Source organism: Furipterus horrens, unplaced genomic scaffold, assembly GCF_987537825.1.
Source record: "Furipterus horrens unplaced genomic scaffold, mFurHor1.1.pri manual_scaffold_5, whole genome shotgun sequence".
Lineage (NCBI taxonomy): Eukaryota > Metazoa > Chordata > Mammalia > Chiroptera > Furipteridae > Furipterus > Furipterus horrens.
This window is the reverse complement of record NW_028327175.1, coordinates 101,110,855-101,129,672: the sequence shown is the minus strand read 5'-3', so window position 1 is coordinate 101,129,672 and position 18,818 is coordinate 101,110,855. Positions and strand designations below refer to the sequence as shown.

At 43.3% G+C, this 18,818-nt stretch overlaps 1 protein-coding gene across 4 annotated transcripts in view; it reads left to right on the top strand.

Annotated features, from left to right (window-relative positions):
• CALN1 (calneuron 1) overlaps window positions 1–18,818 on the top strand; it is a 508,279-nt gene that overhangs the window by 433,446 nt on the left and 56,015 nt on the right. The window contains exon 6 of one of the 4 annotated variants that reach the window (XM_090279124.1): window positions 13,908–14,895. The exons of the other annotated variants lie outside the window; for them this stretch is intronic. Coding sequence (XP_090135250.1) covers window positions 13,908–13,964 — 57 coding nt within the window. The 3' untranslated portion in view covers window positions 13,965–14,895. Of the gene's footprint in view, window positions 1–13,907; window positions 14,896–18,818 lie in introns of those variants that run through there. 4 annotated transcript variants of the gene reach the window in all.

The window sequence follows — 18,818 nt, the reverse complement described above, 5'->3', positions numbered from 1 at the left end:
CATGACTTAGTTCTTTCCAACACCACCAGCTGCTGAGTCTCAGGCTGTGTGGTGCAGTTTTTGCCTTGGTCTCCTGCCCATACCTTCCTGGCCCTTTCTGTTGTAACTGCTACTCCAGGCTACCACCACTACTCCCCTCCTTCTCACCGGAGGCCTTCCAGAATGAAAGAGAAGCCTCACAGGAGTCCAGGGCCCTGGGTCCCACCCAGTCACCTTTCTCCTCTAGGACTGCGTCCATCGGTTCATTCTAATCTCTGACACTTCTTGTCAACTTCTTACCTGCAGGCTCCTGACTCCTGAACTATCAATTTGCTCATGACTGACTAGCCCTAAGACCATTCACCCTCTTCTCTCCCAGCCCTTTGCCACATGGCATCTGTCCCTCGCTTCACTGGCATCTCCTCCATGCTTCTCCTAGCTGGCAAACTCAGACTCTTCCCGTGCCTTTGGTTCTGTGCAACACAGACACTCACTGTCTTTTGAAACTTTCCTCCTGTTTCAAAAATGACAATTTAATTGAGATATAATTCACATACCATACATTTCACCCATTTAAAGAGTGCAATTCATTGGTTTTTAAGATATCCCCCAAGTCGTACAACTATAACCTCAACCATTTTTAGAACATTTTGTCACCCCAAAATGAACCTGTACCCATTCGCAGTCAGTCCACCTTTGGTTTTTAACACATTTTTCTTCCCTGGTTATCCTAAATTGTTTGTTCTTTCTCAGTCTTCTCTTCTTCCTCTAGGGTCTTAAATATTTCTAGTTCCCAGACCCCACCCCTCAGGCTCCTTCTCGTATTCTTCCCAAACGCAAAGAGGCCTTATTCGAGCCCGTGGTTCTAACCTGGTGCTTCTATGGCTCTCACCACTGTATCTCAGCCCCAGACCTCTGTCCTAGGCTTCAGTCTCCTGGTTGCATCTTCCCAATGCACCCAGTGGTCCTATAGACATGTCTGATACTGTAGGTCCAAATGGAACCTATTTGCCTTTCAAGCCCACACGCCTATTCTGCCACGAGATGTGCTTTTCCTCCAATGCCGCACATCCCATGCACACACTCTCGACACTGTTCACTCTGTCCCTCAAGGCAAGCCTCATCAGCCAGGACTCCTCCTTCTCCCTTACCCTCCATCCCAGCCTGTCACCAGGCTCTGATGATTCTGAATTCCTATGGGTGTCTTATCTGCATCCCTCCTCTCTCATGCACTGCTGCTGCCTTTGTTCACACATTTTCTACCTCTTGCTTTGACTCTTGCAGAGTCTGGTCTCCCTACCTCCAGGTTTGCTGCCTGGGCGCTCTTCCTACATTGCAGGCATAACCATGGCCTTGCTGGCCAGAGAGCCATCAGTGGCTTGTAGCTAGTGCATGTCACCTAACAGATCAAGCCCACACCCTTGAGTAGGGATTTGAGGTCCTGCATGAGCAGTTTATCTGCCTTGCCAGCCTCATGCAGCTGTCCTTCTGCACAGCTGCCCCAGCGCAAGATCCCTGACCTTTCCCACACATGCCATCCTTTTCACACATTCATATATTTGAAACTGTTTGGAATTTCCCCTTTAAGAGTTCCCCCTTAGCAGAATCTCTCTCTCCCTCTAAGATGCAGGTGGAGGTTGACGTTCTGTCTTCAGTTCCCACAGCACCTTGTACCTAATCATCTTTTGACATTTCCACATTTTTGTGGTTTTGTTTCATGTTCCTATGCCCTAGAAGAATATGAATTCTTCAAGAACATGTGCTTCCTCTCAGTCCTCTTGGATCTCGGTGCCTAATACCACGCCCACAAAATAGAAGAGATGCAATGCTGTGCCGAGTCATTGCACAAATTAATGAATAAATGAATGAGCAAATGAAGCTTTCTCTTCATTCCTTTCAGCACGGGACCTGCCATGCTAAGGGGAAGCAGGAGTGGCTGACAGGTCAGACAGGGAAAGGAAGAACTGGCTCTGTCAGTGCCTTTCCGGGGCGCTGCAGGCCAGCACTGTCACTTTGACTGCCTCACTTTGAGTTGTTCTGTGGGCCCAGCTGAGTTTAATAAAGAAGCTTTCAAAGGGGACATTTGTCTCAGGGGTGAAGGCTTTGTAGGTCACCTGAGATGATGAATCACTCCCTTCAAAGCAGAGAGAACTTGCTACTTTCTTTTAGATTTCTGTTAAAATTGTGTTGGGTTGTTTGTTGGGACTTGGAACTCACCCTGAATTTCTGAGCTAGCTGTCTCTTTGGACTCTCAGATTGACCTCACATTTTTAAATTGTGGATACATTTGCTGGAATGGATCAAATCAACTCACTCTCCTGGCAGCCCCCATGGTTCCGAGCCTGTTATTATGGAAATGAATTTGTTACTTCCATGGTTCCTTCCTGACTTTCAGGCTGCAGGGCAACATTTGCAGTGCTCCTATGAATCTCTCCCCAAAGAGGGGAAAGGATGAAAATAGAATCACAGGGATGAAAGTCCGGGATTTCTAATAGTCATAAACACTTGGCAAATGTCTTTGCTCTAGGTCAGCGCATCTCACTCTTACTTATTTTTTGTTGTTTATAGTTTATGTGCTAAGCTCAGCACTTCCTTGAGCTCGCTCACTGTGCCCCAGCAGAGCTCACTTTATAAGAGAAGGACAATGTTCTTTAAAAAGCAACTGTTGCCCTGGCCGCTGTGGCTCAGTGGATTGAGCATTGGCCTGCGAGCTAAGTGTCGCTGGTTTGATTCCCAGTCAGGGCACATGACTAGGTTGCACGTCAGGTCCCCAGTTGGGGGCACAAGTGAGAGGCAACCACACAGCGATGTTTCTCTCCCTCTCTTTCTTCTTTCCCCTCTCTCTGAAAATAAACAAACAAACAAACAAATTTATTTTTTTAAAAAAGCGACTGTCTCCAACATACACTACTACCACCAAGAAACTGAACTGGCTCAAGTTGGGAGTATGGTGACTTCATGGCCACATTGCCCAACTCCCTCGATCCCAGGGTCTGTGACCTTTGTTCTATTTTCATTCCATTGATTTTCATGGCATTCTGTGGCATGGTAGGGAATGCTTCAGCCCTGTCCAATGCTTTGATAAAGGAAAGAGAGTGCTCATGCCTCCTGAGATTCCGGGACATCTCCAGCACTACATGTAGAAGTTGCTTCAGATACCTTACCTCTTGCTCATTGTACTGCTAAGAATAAATAGGAGGAAGGGAAGCAGATTTACAATTTCAGGACTTAAAATGCTTCTGCGTTCTGAGACCTCTTAAAGGTAGCTTCTCATTCTTGTTGTCATCCTACATTGTCAAATAAACAGGGCTTCATTCCTTTAATCATGCAGCATCAGAAACTTCTTTTCTATCCTCACCTGAAGACATACCTATTGATTTTAGAGAGGGAGGAGGGAAGGAGAGAGAGAGGGAGCAAAACAGTGATGTGAGAGAAACATTGATCATTTACCTCTTGCATGTGCCCCGATTGGGGACCGACCCTGCAACCCAGGCATGTGCCCTGACTGGGGACCGAACCTGCAATGTTTAGGTTTATGGGATGATGCTCTAGCCAACTGAGCCACACTGGCCAGGGCCAGCACCAAATACTTTTGAGTACCTATTTTGTGCTACCCACTTTTCTAGATACTGAGGATATGACAGTAAACAGACAAAATGTGTGTGTGTGTGTGTGTGTGTGTATCACTAACCACTATTCTCATAGAACTTAGTGGGGTGGAGGGAAAAAAAAGATCGAATAAATATATAATAGATTAGTGCTCTACAAAATAGAATAAATGAGGGAATAAAGTGTGGAGGGAGTGACACGGGATTGGCAAAATGGCCAAAGGGACTGAAGCCGATTTGTTGATACGGGAATTAGGAGGTGAAGTTGGAGTTAAGCAGGTTTGGTGGGCTGAGTAACAGCTTCTCAGAGACGCCCATGTCTTAATCCCTGGAACCTGCAGTTATATGTTACTACTTGGTAGAAGGGGCTTTGCAGATGTCATTAAAACCTTGAGATGGGGAGATTATCCTGGATTATTCACATGGGCCCAGTATAATTACAAGGTCTTAATAAGAGGCAGAAAGATCAGATAGTTAAAGAGAAACTAAGGAAGCAGAGGTCAGAGACCAGACAAGCTATGCTGCTGGCTTTGAAGGTGGAGGAAGAGGGAGGAATGCAGGCAACTGGAGAAGATGGAAAACTTCAAGGAAACAGATTCTGCCTTAGAGCCTCCAGAAGGAACATAGCCCTACCAACACCTTGATTTAAGACTTCTAACCCTCCCTCTTTCACCAAATTATAGGAGAATACATTTGTCTTGTTTAAGCCACTGACTCTATGGGTAATTTGCTACAACACCAATAGGGTATGAATACAGAGGTCAAATTATGTAGTGCCTAGAAGAGCCCTGTATCCTTGTAGATAAGGATGCTGAACTTGAATGAAGGTGAATCAAATCCAAGGGAATGGTCTGAGCCAAGGAGAGCCATAACCCAATTTGTGTATTTGCAAAGTCATTTTGGCTCTTGGGTGGGAGACAGGCTCAGAGAGGAGAAGCTGAAGTATGGAGACTAGTTGGAAAGAAAAGTGATGACGGGTAGTGTGGGAGGCAGTGAGGAGTCAGATCTGGGATGTTTTAAAGGTAGAGACAGCAGGACTTGCTGATGAACAACACTGAAGGAATGCCAGGGAAAGAAGTAATGAGTATAACTCCTAGCAAAGAACTGGAGCAGCTAACTGGTGGAAAGGAGTTGCCTATACTGAAAGTCAAGAAGGACTGGGAGGAAAGTGTCAGGTAGCCTTGCCCTGAGAAATCACCCAGAGACCACTCTAGGATTAGACAATGGGTTGATTGAGGAAAGGGGAAGAGGGAGGGGAAGGGTGGAGGGAAGAGGAAACTCCCGGACCAACTCAAGGGCCTATAGGAGCAAGGGAAGCAGGGGAAAGGTGACTCCTGGTCCACCTTGCAGGCCCGTAGGAATTGCCTGCCTAAGCCTCTGCAGGCACCATCCCTACACTTTGCCAAAACACACATTCTGGTTAGAGTGAGCCTGCCCATCAACACATCCAGTAGGTCACTTACATCTCCCTGCTTTTCCCCGACCAGGCCAGTCAACATATTGGGCTTAGGTCCATCAACATTTCTTCTGAGAACAAGTAAAGTCCATTTTTGTTTCCTATGGGAGGGGGCTAGGGCCAGGTTAATTTGCATATGGTTCATTTGCATACATCAAAAGTCCAGGTGGGTAGTCCCACTGCCTCCGTGTTCTGACAGAAAGGAGTAGGGGTGGGGGTGGGGGCTAACTGTTGGTTATTTAATTAAAAAATAAAATTTTATTTGCTATTTTTAGAGGACGGGAAGATTAAAATTTTTGTTTTCAACATAACTTTGAGATGTCCAAATGAGAATTTTAGTAATCAGTTTTATATACAAGTCTCGAACTCAGGTGTGAAATAACAGAAAATATATTTTTTGGTCTTTGCCCCTGGTTTCTGGCACAGAGCTCTTAGAGACCTTGTAATTTCCTAGGTGATAGGAGTGTCTTTTGTTCTAATGAGGCAACTCCTGGATGGCCCCTGGATGGAGGTTGGTTACCAGGGAGACCAAGCCATGATTAGAAGCTTAGAACATTCAACCTCATGCAGGGGGCAGGAAATTGAGTTAATGATCAATCATTATCATCAATTAGTTAATGATCAATGAAGCCTTTATAAAAATTGCAGAAGAACAGGGTTTGGAGAGCTTCTGGTGGGTGAACACATCCACATGCCGGGAGGGTGACACACCCTAACTCCCTAGGGACTGAGCACCTGCACTCAGGACCCTCCCAGACCTCATTCTGTGATTCTCTTCATCCAGGTGTTTACCCCTGTCCTTATCACATCTTTTATCATTATCATAAAATAGTAAACACAAGTGTTTCCCTGAGTTCTCTTGTTGGAAATAATTGTATCCAAGGCATTTGAACCTCCAACCCATAGCCAAATCGGACAGAAGTAGTGGGTAACTTGGGGACCTGCTACGTGGCATCTGAAGTGGGGGGAAAGTCTCATGGGACTGAGCCCTTAAGCTGTGAGGTCTGCACTAACTCCAGTTAGTGTTAGAATTGAATTGAATTATAGGACAACCCAGCTGATGTTGCAGACAGATTGCTTGGTGTAGGGAAAATCCCACACATGTCTGGTGTCCGAAGTGTTGTGAGTGTGGTAGTTCTGTGACACTAAAAGAAATATACGGGAGAGGTGTGTGTTTCTAACTCATCAGGGGAGAGGCTGAACAAGAAAATACATTCAAGAGTCATCCGCAGAGAGGATAAAGGAAGGAGACAAGGAGGGGTGGAATGAGCTTGGGGGCTCTTCCGGAATTTAGAGGCCACCTGAGTCACGCAGCTGCAGGAGGGCAGATCAAAGCACACTCAGCGGTAATTACATTCCTCCGGAGCCGGAATCTAAGCTGGTAGGGGAAATAGAATCAATCCTAGGAGAATGTGATAGGTTGTAGAATTAGCAGGATAATTTCTTTCCCAGCCGCACCTTACGTTAATGAGCTCAATTTAAGGATCAAACTAATCAACCTTGAACAATTGTGAAAACGTCTAACCTGTGCTGTTCATGGCTTCTGCTGCCCTGCTCAGGGCATAGATGGATATAACCAACATATGTGCTCCTGAGCAGCTATTCATTCCACAGTTCAATTGCATTCGGCCCAAAGCCCCTCCTCACTGGAGATTTGGGAGCCCCTCTTCATCCCTAGAGGCATGCAAGAGTCCATCCGATGGCTCCTGGAGCTCTGGGAGTTTCCGACCGGCCCTGCTGTGGGAGATACTTAGGAGCATCTTCTCCTCTCTGCCATCTCTTGGGCCTGGGTGCTTCTCAGAGTACCTTCTCCATTCGGCCCTCACTCCCTAAACCTGAGAAAAGACTGGGCAGCCTATCAGCCCACCTGCACTCACCACACCTTGGGAAGAAGCTCTAAGAGGGGTCAGGGCTCTCCAACTTGCAGAAACCCCGCACATCCTGCTGCTTCTTGGCCTCTGAAAGGGAAGCCTCGGCCTGCAGGAGTCCACTTCTGTCTGCCCACCACTAACACGAGTTCCTCTCCTTTCCCCTACATATGCCTTGGCTTCTCCCACAAAATCTTCAGAGAGGAGGCAGGTAGGGTTATCCTCTGGATGCCAGGCCATTCTGTGTTTGGTGCTAAAACTCTACAGCTATTTATGGCCCCCAAGACAGGGTGTCCCCTATGCAGAGCACAGAGACAATGTTTTTCTAATGGGAAAAGGAAAGTGCACCACAATTTGTTTTATTATAATTCATTTAAATATTTTATGATTTTATGTAACTCTTAAATTGAACAAATACACTCTTAAAATAAAGCAACTCTGTTTTTATCTCCCGATGTGCCTTAACTTTGTTCTTCCCTTCAGGGGAGAATATGGGGAGATTTTTCCAGCCACTCTTAGAAAATCAAACATTCTGTGCTATATTCACATTAAGTCCCACACACGCAGTAGTCCAGTGTACAGATGATGTGCTGTGGAATTGTGCACCTGAAACCTGTATAATTTGTCAACCAGTGTCACCCCAATAAATTCAGTAAAAAGGGGGAAAAAAGAGGCTTTTAGAAAAAAATTAAAAAATAAGTCCCATACATAACAGTTTCGATTCAGTAATTAAAATATCTAACCAAATCTGCATATTTGATTTAATGTTACTTTTCTCCCAGACCCCTGGCCTTGCCCCGGGTTGTGGGCGAGATTGGCAGTTAGGGAGAGAATTGGCATGCCTCTCTTTTCCCACCTGGTTCTCCCTCCAGCTCCGTAGCAGTGGTTTCAGGGCCACTGGGCTATGGCTGGGCTGCAGGGAAAGAGAGGAGGTTGTTCCTACTGACTGGCACATCTGTGGTGCTGCATCTCAGCTTTCCGGACTTGGCAGCTGGTTATAGCCTCCTGTTTCTCACATGGTCGTTGTCATGTTTTTCAGAAACACCTGCCCTCCTTCCTCAGGACCTTTCCCCTGCGGTTCCCATGTTAAGTCAAATCCACCTCTACCCCAGCTGGTCTCTTCCCTCTTCTTCAGCCCCTAGGGAATCGGTGGGCCATCTAGCTTCTCTGCACTGAGGCTCCTGGTTCCCTCTGAGCAGCTGTGTAGGAAAAACTCCATTTCTTCTTTGCTCTCACGCTCACACTTCCGACACACATGTGTAGGTTTTCCACACCCCACAATTCTGACACTAACTGCCTTGGTATAACTCAGTCCCACATGACTGCCACCCCACCCCCACTTCTGATGCCAATCAATCACAAGCTTCAAGTTGTCTGTCGTCTTTAAACTGGGGTTCCGACGACCCACTCCTCGGGTTTGCTACAGTGGCTCACAGAACTCAGTAAGAGTGTACTTACTACTGCCCACTTGTTGCAAAGAATGTGAAAGGATAGAGATGAAGAGCCGGAGGGAGAGATACACAGGGTGAGGTCCAGGAGGGTCCTGAGTGCAGGAGCTTCTTTCCCCGTGGAGTGGGGGTGTGTCACCCTCCTGTCCAGTGGATGTGTTCACCCACCTGGAATTCTCTGAATCTGTACTTATTGGGGTTTTATGGAGGATTCATCATGTAGACACAATCAATCATTAACTCATTTATGTTGTAATGCATTTAAAGTGTACAACATGATGATTTGGTTTATGTTTACATTGTGGAAGGATTCCCACCATGTGTTGATTAGCGGATCTATCATCTCACATATTTATGTGTGTGTGTGTGTGTGTGTGTGTGTGTGTGTGTGTGTGTGTGAGAACACTTGAACTCTACTCTCTTAGCACATGCCAAATATACAATATGGTATTATCAACTATAATCCCATGTTATACCTTAGATCATCAGACCTTATTCATCTTATAACTGAAAGTTTGGACCCTCTAGGCAACTTCTCCCTATTTCCCCCACCCCTCAGCCCCTAGTAACCACCATTATAGTCTTTTCTATGAGTTCACCTGTTTTTTAGTTTCCACAGATAAGTAATAGAATGCAGTACTTGTTTTTTCTCTGACTTATTCCACTTAGCACAATGCCCTCCAGGTTCATGAGTTATCCCAACTGACAATATTTCCTTCTTTTGTAAGGCTAAATAATATTCTTTTATGTATATATACCACATTTTCTTTGTGCATTTGTCTTTCAGCAGGCACTTAGTTGTTTCCATATCTTGGTTATTGTGAATAATACTACAATAAACATGAGAATTCCAGATAGTAATTTCATCTCCTTTGGATATATACCCAGAAGTAGGATTTCAGGGTTATATGGTAACTCTATTTTTAATATTTTGAGGGATCTCCATACTCTTCTCCATAGTGACTGTACTAGTTAACATTCCCACCAACAGGGAGCCCTTTTCTCCACATTCTCACCAACTCCTATTATCTCCTGTCTTTGATAAATAGGCATTCTAACAGGTGTAAGGTGATGTTTCATTGTGGTTTTGATGGCTGATCTTTCTGGTCACCAGCCCCCATTTGGAAGCCATCCAGGAGCCCACCAAGAGGTGTTTTGTTATAGCTCCTACCACCCAGGAAATTCCAAGGGATGTCAGGAATCGTAACTGGGGTCAAAGACCAAACATTAGAACAATAGACATTGTTCTATTGGTCTTATCATGTAGGAAATTACCAGGCTTTTAGGAGCCCAGTGCCAGGAACTGGGAGCAGACACCAATATAAATATTTTCTATCATTTCCCAGTGGCCACTTGACAGCCCCATACCACCTCTGTCTCCTATAGCCTCTGCACCATGAGAGCCTTATCCTGTGCCTATAGGAAGCATGCATTCAATTTTCCCAGGACCATCCTGTTTATGCCTGTTTTTCTAGCATAATTCTTTCATGCTCAAAAGTATCCATTTTGGATGAAAATTATGTGGTCATTCTACCTGTTTTCTACAACTTCTGGGAGAGGAGAATACCTAACACGGCCACCTTTCTCTCCTACCATCCTCTACCAGTTAGCACACCTTTAGATTTCCCAGGCAGAAGTCAAGCCACAGCACACTCTTCCTGGGCTACAGGAACCCCACTGGAGACTCTTCTCAAGGCTTGAGAGGAGGGGCAGGTGCTCCCTACTTCCACTTGCCAGCAGGAGTATTCGCAGCCTTCTGGTGGCACTCTCTGAACACCCTCTCCCAGTGGTGCCAACCCCTGTGATGTGGGTGAACCTTAGGAGCCACATACCACAGTTCCCTCACCTTCTTTCTGATCAGTTCTTCATGGTGCAAATCCACTGGAATGAGAGCTATCTGAGAGCGAGGGCTTGATCTTGTTTGCTGTCTAAATCAGAGCTTCATACATGGTAGCTATTTAACATATATTTGTAGAGTGAATGATAAATGAAGTGTCTGGCATCTCATTTTGGAATGTAGCTTCTATTGGCTTTGGATCTCACTCAAACTCCATTTTAACACATCATTAATCATGGCCATGTATAATTTTACTCAAATGTGATCGTATCAGATATAGCATTAATTTTTTAGTGCTGCTTTTTCTCTTTTCCTTTTGGCTGAATCCCCTACTCCCTCTCCCCTCTCCTATCTTCATTTCCCTCAACCCATATTAACTGTGTATATACCAAATATAAATATTTACACACACCCCCACACAGTATTGTATTTTCCTTGGGACCATGCTATACAAACTTTTATGCACCATAATTTACTTACTCATTCTCACCTCATGGACATTTATTATTTATTAAATATTCACATATATTAGGCTTATTTCTGGCTTCTTTAGTCTATTTCACTGGTTTATTTGTCAGGTTGTTTTTCCTTTTTCCTGCCAACCTTATGTTGACTTGTTACAGTAATGGTTCTCAAGGAATATTCCCTAGCCCAGCAGCATCAGCATCTTCTGGGAACTTATTACAACTGCAAACTGTTGGACCCACCCCAGATCTGCTGCATCAGAAACTCTGAGCGGGGTCCAGCAGATGCTAATGCAGGCTGGTGTCTGAAGAAGCATTAAAACCGCTTTCTCAGATGCACTTACACGTCACACTACCTCATTAAGCAAATTCCCCTATTAGCCTTTCATTTCAGGCTTTCTTGGCTCTTCCTCAGCATTTGTTCTTTCACATGAAGATCGAAATAATTTCATCCAATTAAAAAACAAAAGCTTGTGGTGCCAATGGGAAATTGCCATAAGTTATATAGAAATGTTGAAATAATTGATGTTTTGTGACATTAAGTATTTATATTTGAGGACATAAAATCTCTCTTCATTTGTCATAAATTAGATCTCATTGTTTTATTGTTATAAAGATCCCCTGACTTTCTTGCCAGATTTATTCGTAAATAATTATTTTTTTGTCTTTTTACTTTTGGGGGTAATACTGTCCTTAATTACATATTATTGATTATGCTATTACAGTTGTCTAAATTTCTTCCCCTTTGCCCCTCTCCACCCCCCCCCCCCACTCCCTCAGGCAATCCCCACACCACTGTTCATGTCCATGGGTCATGTGTGTAAGTTCCTTGGCTGCTCCATATCCTGTGCTGTACTTTACATCCCCATGGCTATTCTGTAACTACCTATTTGTACTTCTTAATCCTCTCATCTCTTCACCCATTCCTCCGCACCCCCCTCCCATCTGGCAACCATCAAAACGCTGTCTGTATCCATAATTCTGTTTCTGTTCTTCTTCTTTGCTTAGTTTGTTTCTTAGACTCAATTGTTGATAGATTAATATTTTTTGCCATTTTATTGTTCACAGGTTTGATCTTCATTTTCTTAAATAAATCTCTTTAACATTTCATATAATAATGGTCTGGTAATGGTGAACTCCTTTAGTTTTTTCTTGTCTGGGAAACTCTTTTATCTGCACTGCGATTCTAAATGATATCTTTGCTGGGTAGACAAACTGTAGCTGTAGGTCCTTGTTTTTCATGACTTTGAATATTTCTTGCCAGTCCCTTCTAGCCTGTGAAGTTTCTTTTGAGAAATCAGCCGACAGTCTTATGGGAATTCCCCTGTAGGTTGCTAACTTCTTTTCTCTTGATGCTTTTCAGATTCTCTCTTTGTCTTTAACCTGTGGCATTTTATTGATGATATGTCTTGGAGTGGGCCTCTCTGCACCCATCTTGTTTGGGACTCTCCGTTCTTCCTGGACTTGCATGTCTATGTCCTTCACCAAATCAGGGAAGTTTTATTTCATTATTTTTTCCAAATAGATTTCCAATTTTGTGCTCTCTCTCTCCTCCTTTTGGCACCCCTATGATGATAATTCGGAACACTTGAAGTTGTCCCAGGGACAACTATACTATTCTTGTTTGTTTGTTTGTTTGTTTGTTTTTTGGATTCTTTTTTCTTCTTGTACTGATTGGTTGCTTTTTGCTTCCTTATACTCCAAATCATTGATTTAATTCTTGTTTTCATCCACCCTAATGTTGTTTCCCTGTAAATGTTCTTTATTTCAATTAGTGTATCCTTCATTTCTGACTGGATCACTTTTATGCTGTTGAGGTCCTCACTAAGTTTTTTGAGCATCCCTATAACGAGTGTTTTGAACTCTGCATCTGATAGATTGCTTATCTCCATTTCATTTAGCTCCTTTTCTGGAGTTTTGATCTGTTTTTTTCATTTGGGCCATGTTTCTTTGTCTCCTCCCTTTGGCAACCTCCCTGTGTCTTTGTTTCTATGTATTAGCTAGAGCTTTTATGACTCCCTATCTTGGCAGCATGGCCTAATTTAATAGGTGTCCTATAGGGTCCAGTAGTTCAGCCCCTGTCACCCAAGCTGGGTACTTGAGTACATCCTTCATGTGGGCTGAGCACACATTCCTCTTGTAGTTGAGCCTTGATTGCTATTGGCAGGTCAATGGGAGGGATTTACCCAGGTCCGTCAGCTGCAAGGACAAGCTGTGACCACTGACCACCAAATGCTGCCCTCTGTGAGGGATCAGCTGCACAGGGGCAGGGTGGTGGTGCTCTGACGTGGTCTGTAGCTGTCCACTGGGTGCACAGGCTCTGTTTTCCCCGGTGGTGCCACCCTGCCTGAGTTAAAAGCAATCTGAGATGGCTGCTACTTGTGCTGGGCTTGGAGATTCCCAGAGGAAGCCAAGCTGTGACTCTAGACTGAGTGCTCATAGTACTGGGCCTGGGGCCACTTAGTAGGAAGTAGGGGACCTGGGGCTCATTGAGACCGGTTGAAAGGATTTTGGAAATTGTCAAGTATGTGCCAACACCAGCCATTCATATGGAAAAGCCACTGTTAACAGCTATAAATTGGGTGGGATGGAGCCTCAGGGGATCTCCAGGGCAGGGCAAATAGCGTGAGCCAGGTTGATGGAGTCTCAGATATGGCACCTGCCTGCTGGCTCTGTGGCTCTGTCCAGGGAGGGCTTTTGCACAGCAAAGGATATCATCAACAATAAAAAGACAACCCACAGAATGGGAGAACATATTTGCCAATACATCTGATAAGGGATTAAAATCCAAAATTTACAAAGTAGTTACAAAACTCAACACTAAAAAAACAAATAACCCAATTAAAAAATGGCTGAAAGACCTGAATAGACACTTCTCCAAAGAGGACATAGATGGCCAAAGACATGAAAATATGCTCAACATTATTAATCATCAGAGAAATGCAAATTAAAACCACAATGAGATACGGTCTCATACCTTTCAGAATAGCTATCATCAGTAAATCAACAAACAACCAGTACTGGTGAGGATGTGGAGAAAGGGGAACCCTTTTGCATTGGTGGGAATGCAGACTGGTGCAGCCACTGTAGAAGGCAGTATGGAGATACCTCAAAACATTAAAAATGGATCTGCCTTTTGACCTAGCTATCCCACTTTTGGCAATACATAGAGAGGGACTACTGTATATCCAAAGGAACCCAAAACACTAATTCAAAAGAACATAAGCATCTTCTATGTTCATTGCAGCATTATTTACAATCACCAAGATATGGAAGCAGCCCGTGTCCATCAATAGATGAGTGAATAAAACAACTATGGGACATTGACGCAACGGAATACTACTCAGCCATGAAAAAGAAGAAATTTTACCCTTTGTGACAGTATGGATGGACCTGGAGAACATTATGCTAAGTGAAATAAATCAGTCATAGAAAGACAATATGATTTCACTCATATGTGGAATCTAATGAACAAACTTAACTAATAAGGAAAATGGGAACAGACTCATAGATGGAGAGCAGGATGACAGCTAGTGCAAGGTGGGAGGTGAGGGGGTGGAGGGATTAAACAAAAAGGAAAAAGGACTCACGGACATGGGAAGAGGGATATAAGCAGGCAAATAGGTAATGAAAAAATACAATAAAGATTTTTTAAAAAGATACAATGGCCTCAACCCACTTTTCTGCCTGAGAGAAAGCTGTTCCCCAGCTCCTGCCTTAATGCCAGACACTCCAGTTCTTCCCTCTTTGCCACTAGTGTGGTTCAAGCTGCTACCCCTGTGCTGGAGCTCAGAGGGAGTGAGTCTGAGTAAGTCCGTGTGTGGGTTCCTTAAGAGGAATTGCCTGGGACTCCAGAAGTTTCTTTCACTGACTCAATCCCCACTGGTTTTTGCAGCTAGAAGTTATGGGGACTTATCTTCCTGGCACTGGAACCCTGGACTGAGGGGCCTGGTGTGGGGGTGGGACTCCTCACTCCCAAGATACCCCTCCTGATTTTTATCCACTACACATGGATGTGGGACCAGCCTCTTCCATGTCTCTTCCCCTCCTATCAATCTGAATGGATGTTGTTTCTTTAACTCCATAGTTGTCAGACTTCCCTTCAACTTGATTTCTGATGGTCCTAAGTGATGGCTGTTCTATAACTTAGTTGTAATTCTGATGTGGTTGCATGAGGAGGGAAGCCATGATTACCTATGCCACCATTTTGACTAGAAGTCTATAAATAATTATAATTTGAGGTCATTATATTGGGTTGAATACTTTCCCCATTTCTATTTCTAGATTCTCATTTCTAGAATAGAGAAAACTATACAATGACTAATTTTTATCTTATATATAGTCATTTTAAGTTTTTTTGTTGTTGTTAATTCTGGTAGTTAGTAATTTCCAGCAGTGACATTTTGAACAATAAGATCATTGCATTTCATTTTTCCTATGTATACACTCTTCTTGATTTATGCTGCATTTATGAGAACCCACAAAGCAGTGCTTAAAAAAAAATAGCTAAAGCAAAGGCTCCTGTCCAGTTCCTGATTTAATTTGAAATGGCTTTACTCTTTCAACATTTAAAATAATAGTAGGTTTTGGTGGCTTTTAACACATTTGAGGTGGTTTCCTTCTAGTCTGATTTTAATTAGGATTTTTATTAGGAGTGGCTGTGGATTTTTATCAAATGTCTTTTTAGCATCTGTTGGTACTGATATATTCCTATGGTTCTTTTTCTTTTAATGTGTTGTTCTTGTTTTTTGAGTGTCCTTCTGTAGCAAGAATGAAATACAAATTACTGTCTCAATCAATTTTCCTGTCTCATTAGTTTTCCTTTTCTTAAAAACCAAGGATTCTAATTGCTTACTTGGGTAAGTTATATGAAGCCAAGAGGCTGGGGGGAATACAACATTACTGATTCCAATAAGCCAACACACAAACACAGGCACACCTAACTCTTGGAGCCGTTTCCTCTTTATCAGCCCAACTAAGCAAAATGACAAATAAAAAAATAAGCACTTGGGACAGTAATTGTATAGTAGGTCAGAGCACAAGTTTCCATGTTAGACAGGTCTGGGTCTAGATTTTGGTTCTGCCACTTGCAAACTGGGCTAGCAGTTATTCAATTTTGACTGTGTTTTTCTAACATTTTATGTGGATTCCTTTTGCTTACTTTCTTCCCCTCTCTAAATCAGATTTTTTTGCTTTACTAACCCTTTGAGTGCCATGTGTAATTCGAAATTTGGATCAACATGAGAAAAAGTTATAACAATATATAAACTGAGGTACAAAAGAAGACAACAAAACATAAAATATGAATTATTCTATTGTTATTTATATTTATAGCCATCAAAAAAAGAATCGCTGGGAGCGGCACTGGCACTTTTGGGAAAATTTGTCAGTGTTGCTCACAGCGACATTGGCACTCAAAGGGCTAAACAGAGAATATTGTATCTACCTCACAGAGTTGTAATATGAATTACAAGGAATTCCAAAAAGTTAGCTCTATACTCTCAGAGATTTTTTTTCATAAAAAGACTTTTCTTTTTCCTCTTTAACTGCCAAAAATTAACCTACCATGAAGCAGAGGGAATCACTTGTGTGGATTGTTGGCCAAACACCCCAAACCTCTCACCTGGTAAATAGTTTCCCATGGAATTGGGATGGAACTTCCCTTTTGCCCACTGGCCTTGAGCCTGTGCTCAGGGTCAGGCACGTCTTCCCTGCTGACTGTGGTTCATGGGTACTACATTTTCCTCAACACAGTGGGCTGAACAGGACATAGCAAAAGCGCCACAGACCATATTCTCCCCATGGATTCTACTTGGGACAGAGACGTACAGAATTCCTGGAATTTCAGCCTGTCCAGTGTGTAGGGTGAGAACCTACCCTACGCTTCTTTAGCCCCACCCTCCCTTTCTCACCTACGAAGGCAAGACAGGCAGCAGCTTGGTAACCATTCTCCAGATCCTTTCTGTCTGTGCCCCTCTTAGCAGTGGCTGAGCAGAGGATATGGGGCATGCTATTCCCCTTCTCTTCCCAGTGTCAGGTCTCTGTGATTGGCTTCCTGTCATGACCTCTCACCATTGGCTTGTAATTGAAGACTGTACCTTTGACCCAAACCCTCAGTCACTGGCTTCATCATGCAGCGGTTCAGCATTCCCTTAGCTGGCTTCCCACCACACTTCCCCAGGCTGCCAGCCGATTTACTGTTGACTTAGTTCCTGCTTGGGAACCCAGGGTTCCCTGTAAACTGACCTGAGAGCTGGTGGCAGATGTTAATGTGGCCCCAGCTTTGCAGTGTTTTGTCCCAGTCCTGGTGGAACTCCAGACTCCTGCACTGCTCCATGCATTTGCTCATTTGCTAACACAGCTGGTGTTGCCAATTCTTGAAGACCCCATATCACCAATCCCCCCTCACCCCAAAACACACACAGCCCTCCTGACTGTGCACTCCACCTTGCTTGATGTGGCTCCTGTGTCCCCACACACTTGTACTTCCCACCGAACCCTGGTCTCCACTAGACCTGCCTTTCAGCACTCAAGGTCTCAGAAATCACAGTGAAAACCAAAGGGTTTTTCAAGATCCCTCCTTGCTGGGAATGCACCAGAGGAATCACAGAAAAAGAGAATTGTTCTTGTGTCTTCCGCACCAGTGTCTGGTAACTACACAACACAGAAACTCAGGGTGGCCCCGTCCACCCATTACTGAAACACTTGACCACAGAGTCATCGCTTGCTTAGGAACTCAGGCTGGAGAGTCTGAGCAGACCTGCAGTACACGCACATTTGCCTCTGCTTCAGATGACCTTGTTTAGCTTGAGGAATAGTCACCTTTCAGATTTCTGTTATTATTCTTGATGACAATGTTATCCTCTTAGGTCTTCCTACTTGACGAATGGATCTCTCTATTTCCTGGAGGCAGTGAAAGAACCTGGAAATATTTTTTGACCTATAATCTGTCATTGAAACACATTTTTTATTGATTATATCTCTACTTACAGTACAGTACAGTCAGATTAGTTGAACATATTCATATATCAGTGCTTAAAATCCTTGTTTGGTTTGCAACAGAGCAGTTGTTACAAGTTTTTAAGCAGGGAGCTAACACAAGTAATATTATTCTTTCCCCTACAGAATAAAAACAAATAAAAACAAGGTAGCTTATATTTACTTATGTTCAGAAACTAGACTTAGCATCAAAACTATAGATTTCTGGGCCCTGGGGCTCCCAAGCTGCTGCTCCAGTAGGTTTAATGAGGATCCTATTAGATGGTCTTGAAGCACACTTCTGAGAACTGTTTTAGATGAGAGAACTTTAGACTCAGAGGAAACACTTGGGTTTTAATTCTAGCTCAGTGGCCTTAGGTTTATTTTCCAGTCTCCAAAAGGGGCATAGCAGTAACTGCCCTTTTTTGTTATTACAGACATTATTTTCATGAAGGTTGTATGTATAGGCAACCAACCCCTTCTATGAATGTGTCCACAGCAAAAGTCTTCACAAATTTGATGCATTTAACTCTGTGGGAAAATAGAAATACCCTTGAGTCTTTTTTGATTCGTTCTTTGAAAAACAAATAAAGCACATTCTGGAGACAGCAACAAGAAGGACTTAATCATAAACAGTCAGCAGACAGACTATGAAAACCTAGCGATCTGGTTCAGTTAATGAAGGGATGGCATTAATGCTCTTTGAGAAAACGATTTATTGCAGCACAACAATTTATGTGTAGAAAAGTGTCATTGAAATTGCAAAGAAACAATATACTCTGTTAGTAAATTAAGAAAAGAGGACATATGCAGAGCTTAGAATAATTTCTAAAAATGTTTGAAATACAAACTTAGGCACTTAAAATGACAAACTTGAGGTAGAGTGTTGTTATTGCACACTTTTTGTGTGTTAGGCACAAAAGGAGTCACCTTCATGGAGTTTACTTTTCAGGGATGAGGGTGAGTAAATTATAGACATTATGTAATAAAGTCATATTTACAGGCATCCAACTTTTGAACAAACTTTGGGAGGTTAAGTAAATTACAGTAAAATATAAGTAAATTGTAGACCTACCCTGTCCAATACAGTAGCCACAAACCAGATGCAGCTATCTGAACTTAAAGTAAATTAATTAAGATTAAACACCATCCAAAGCTCAGTTCTTTAGCTGCACTAGCC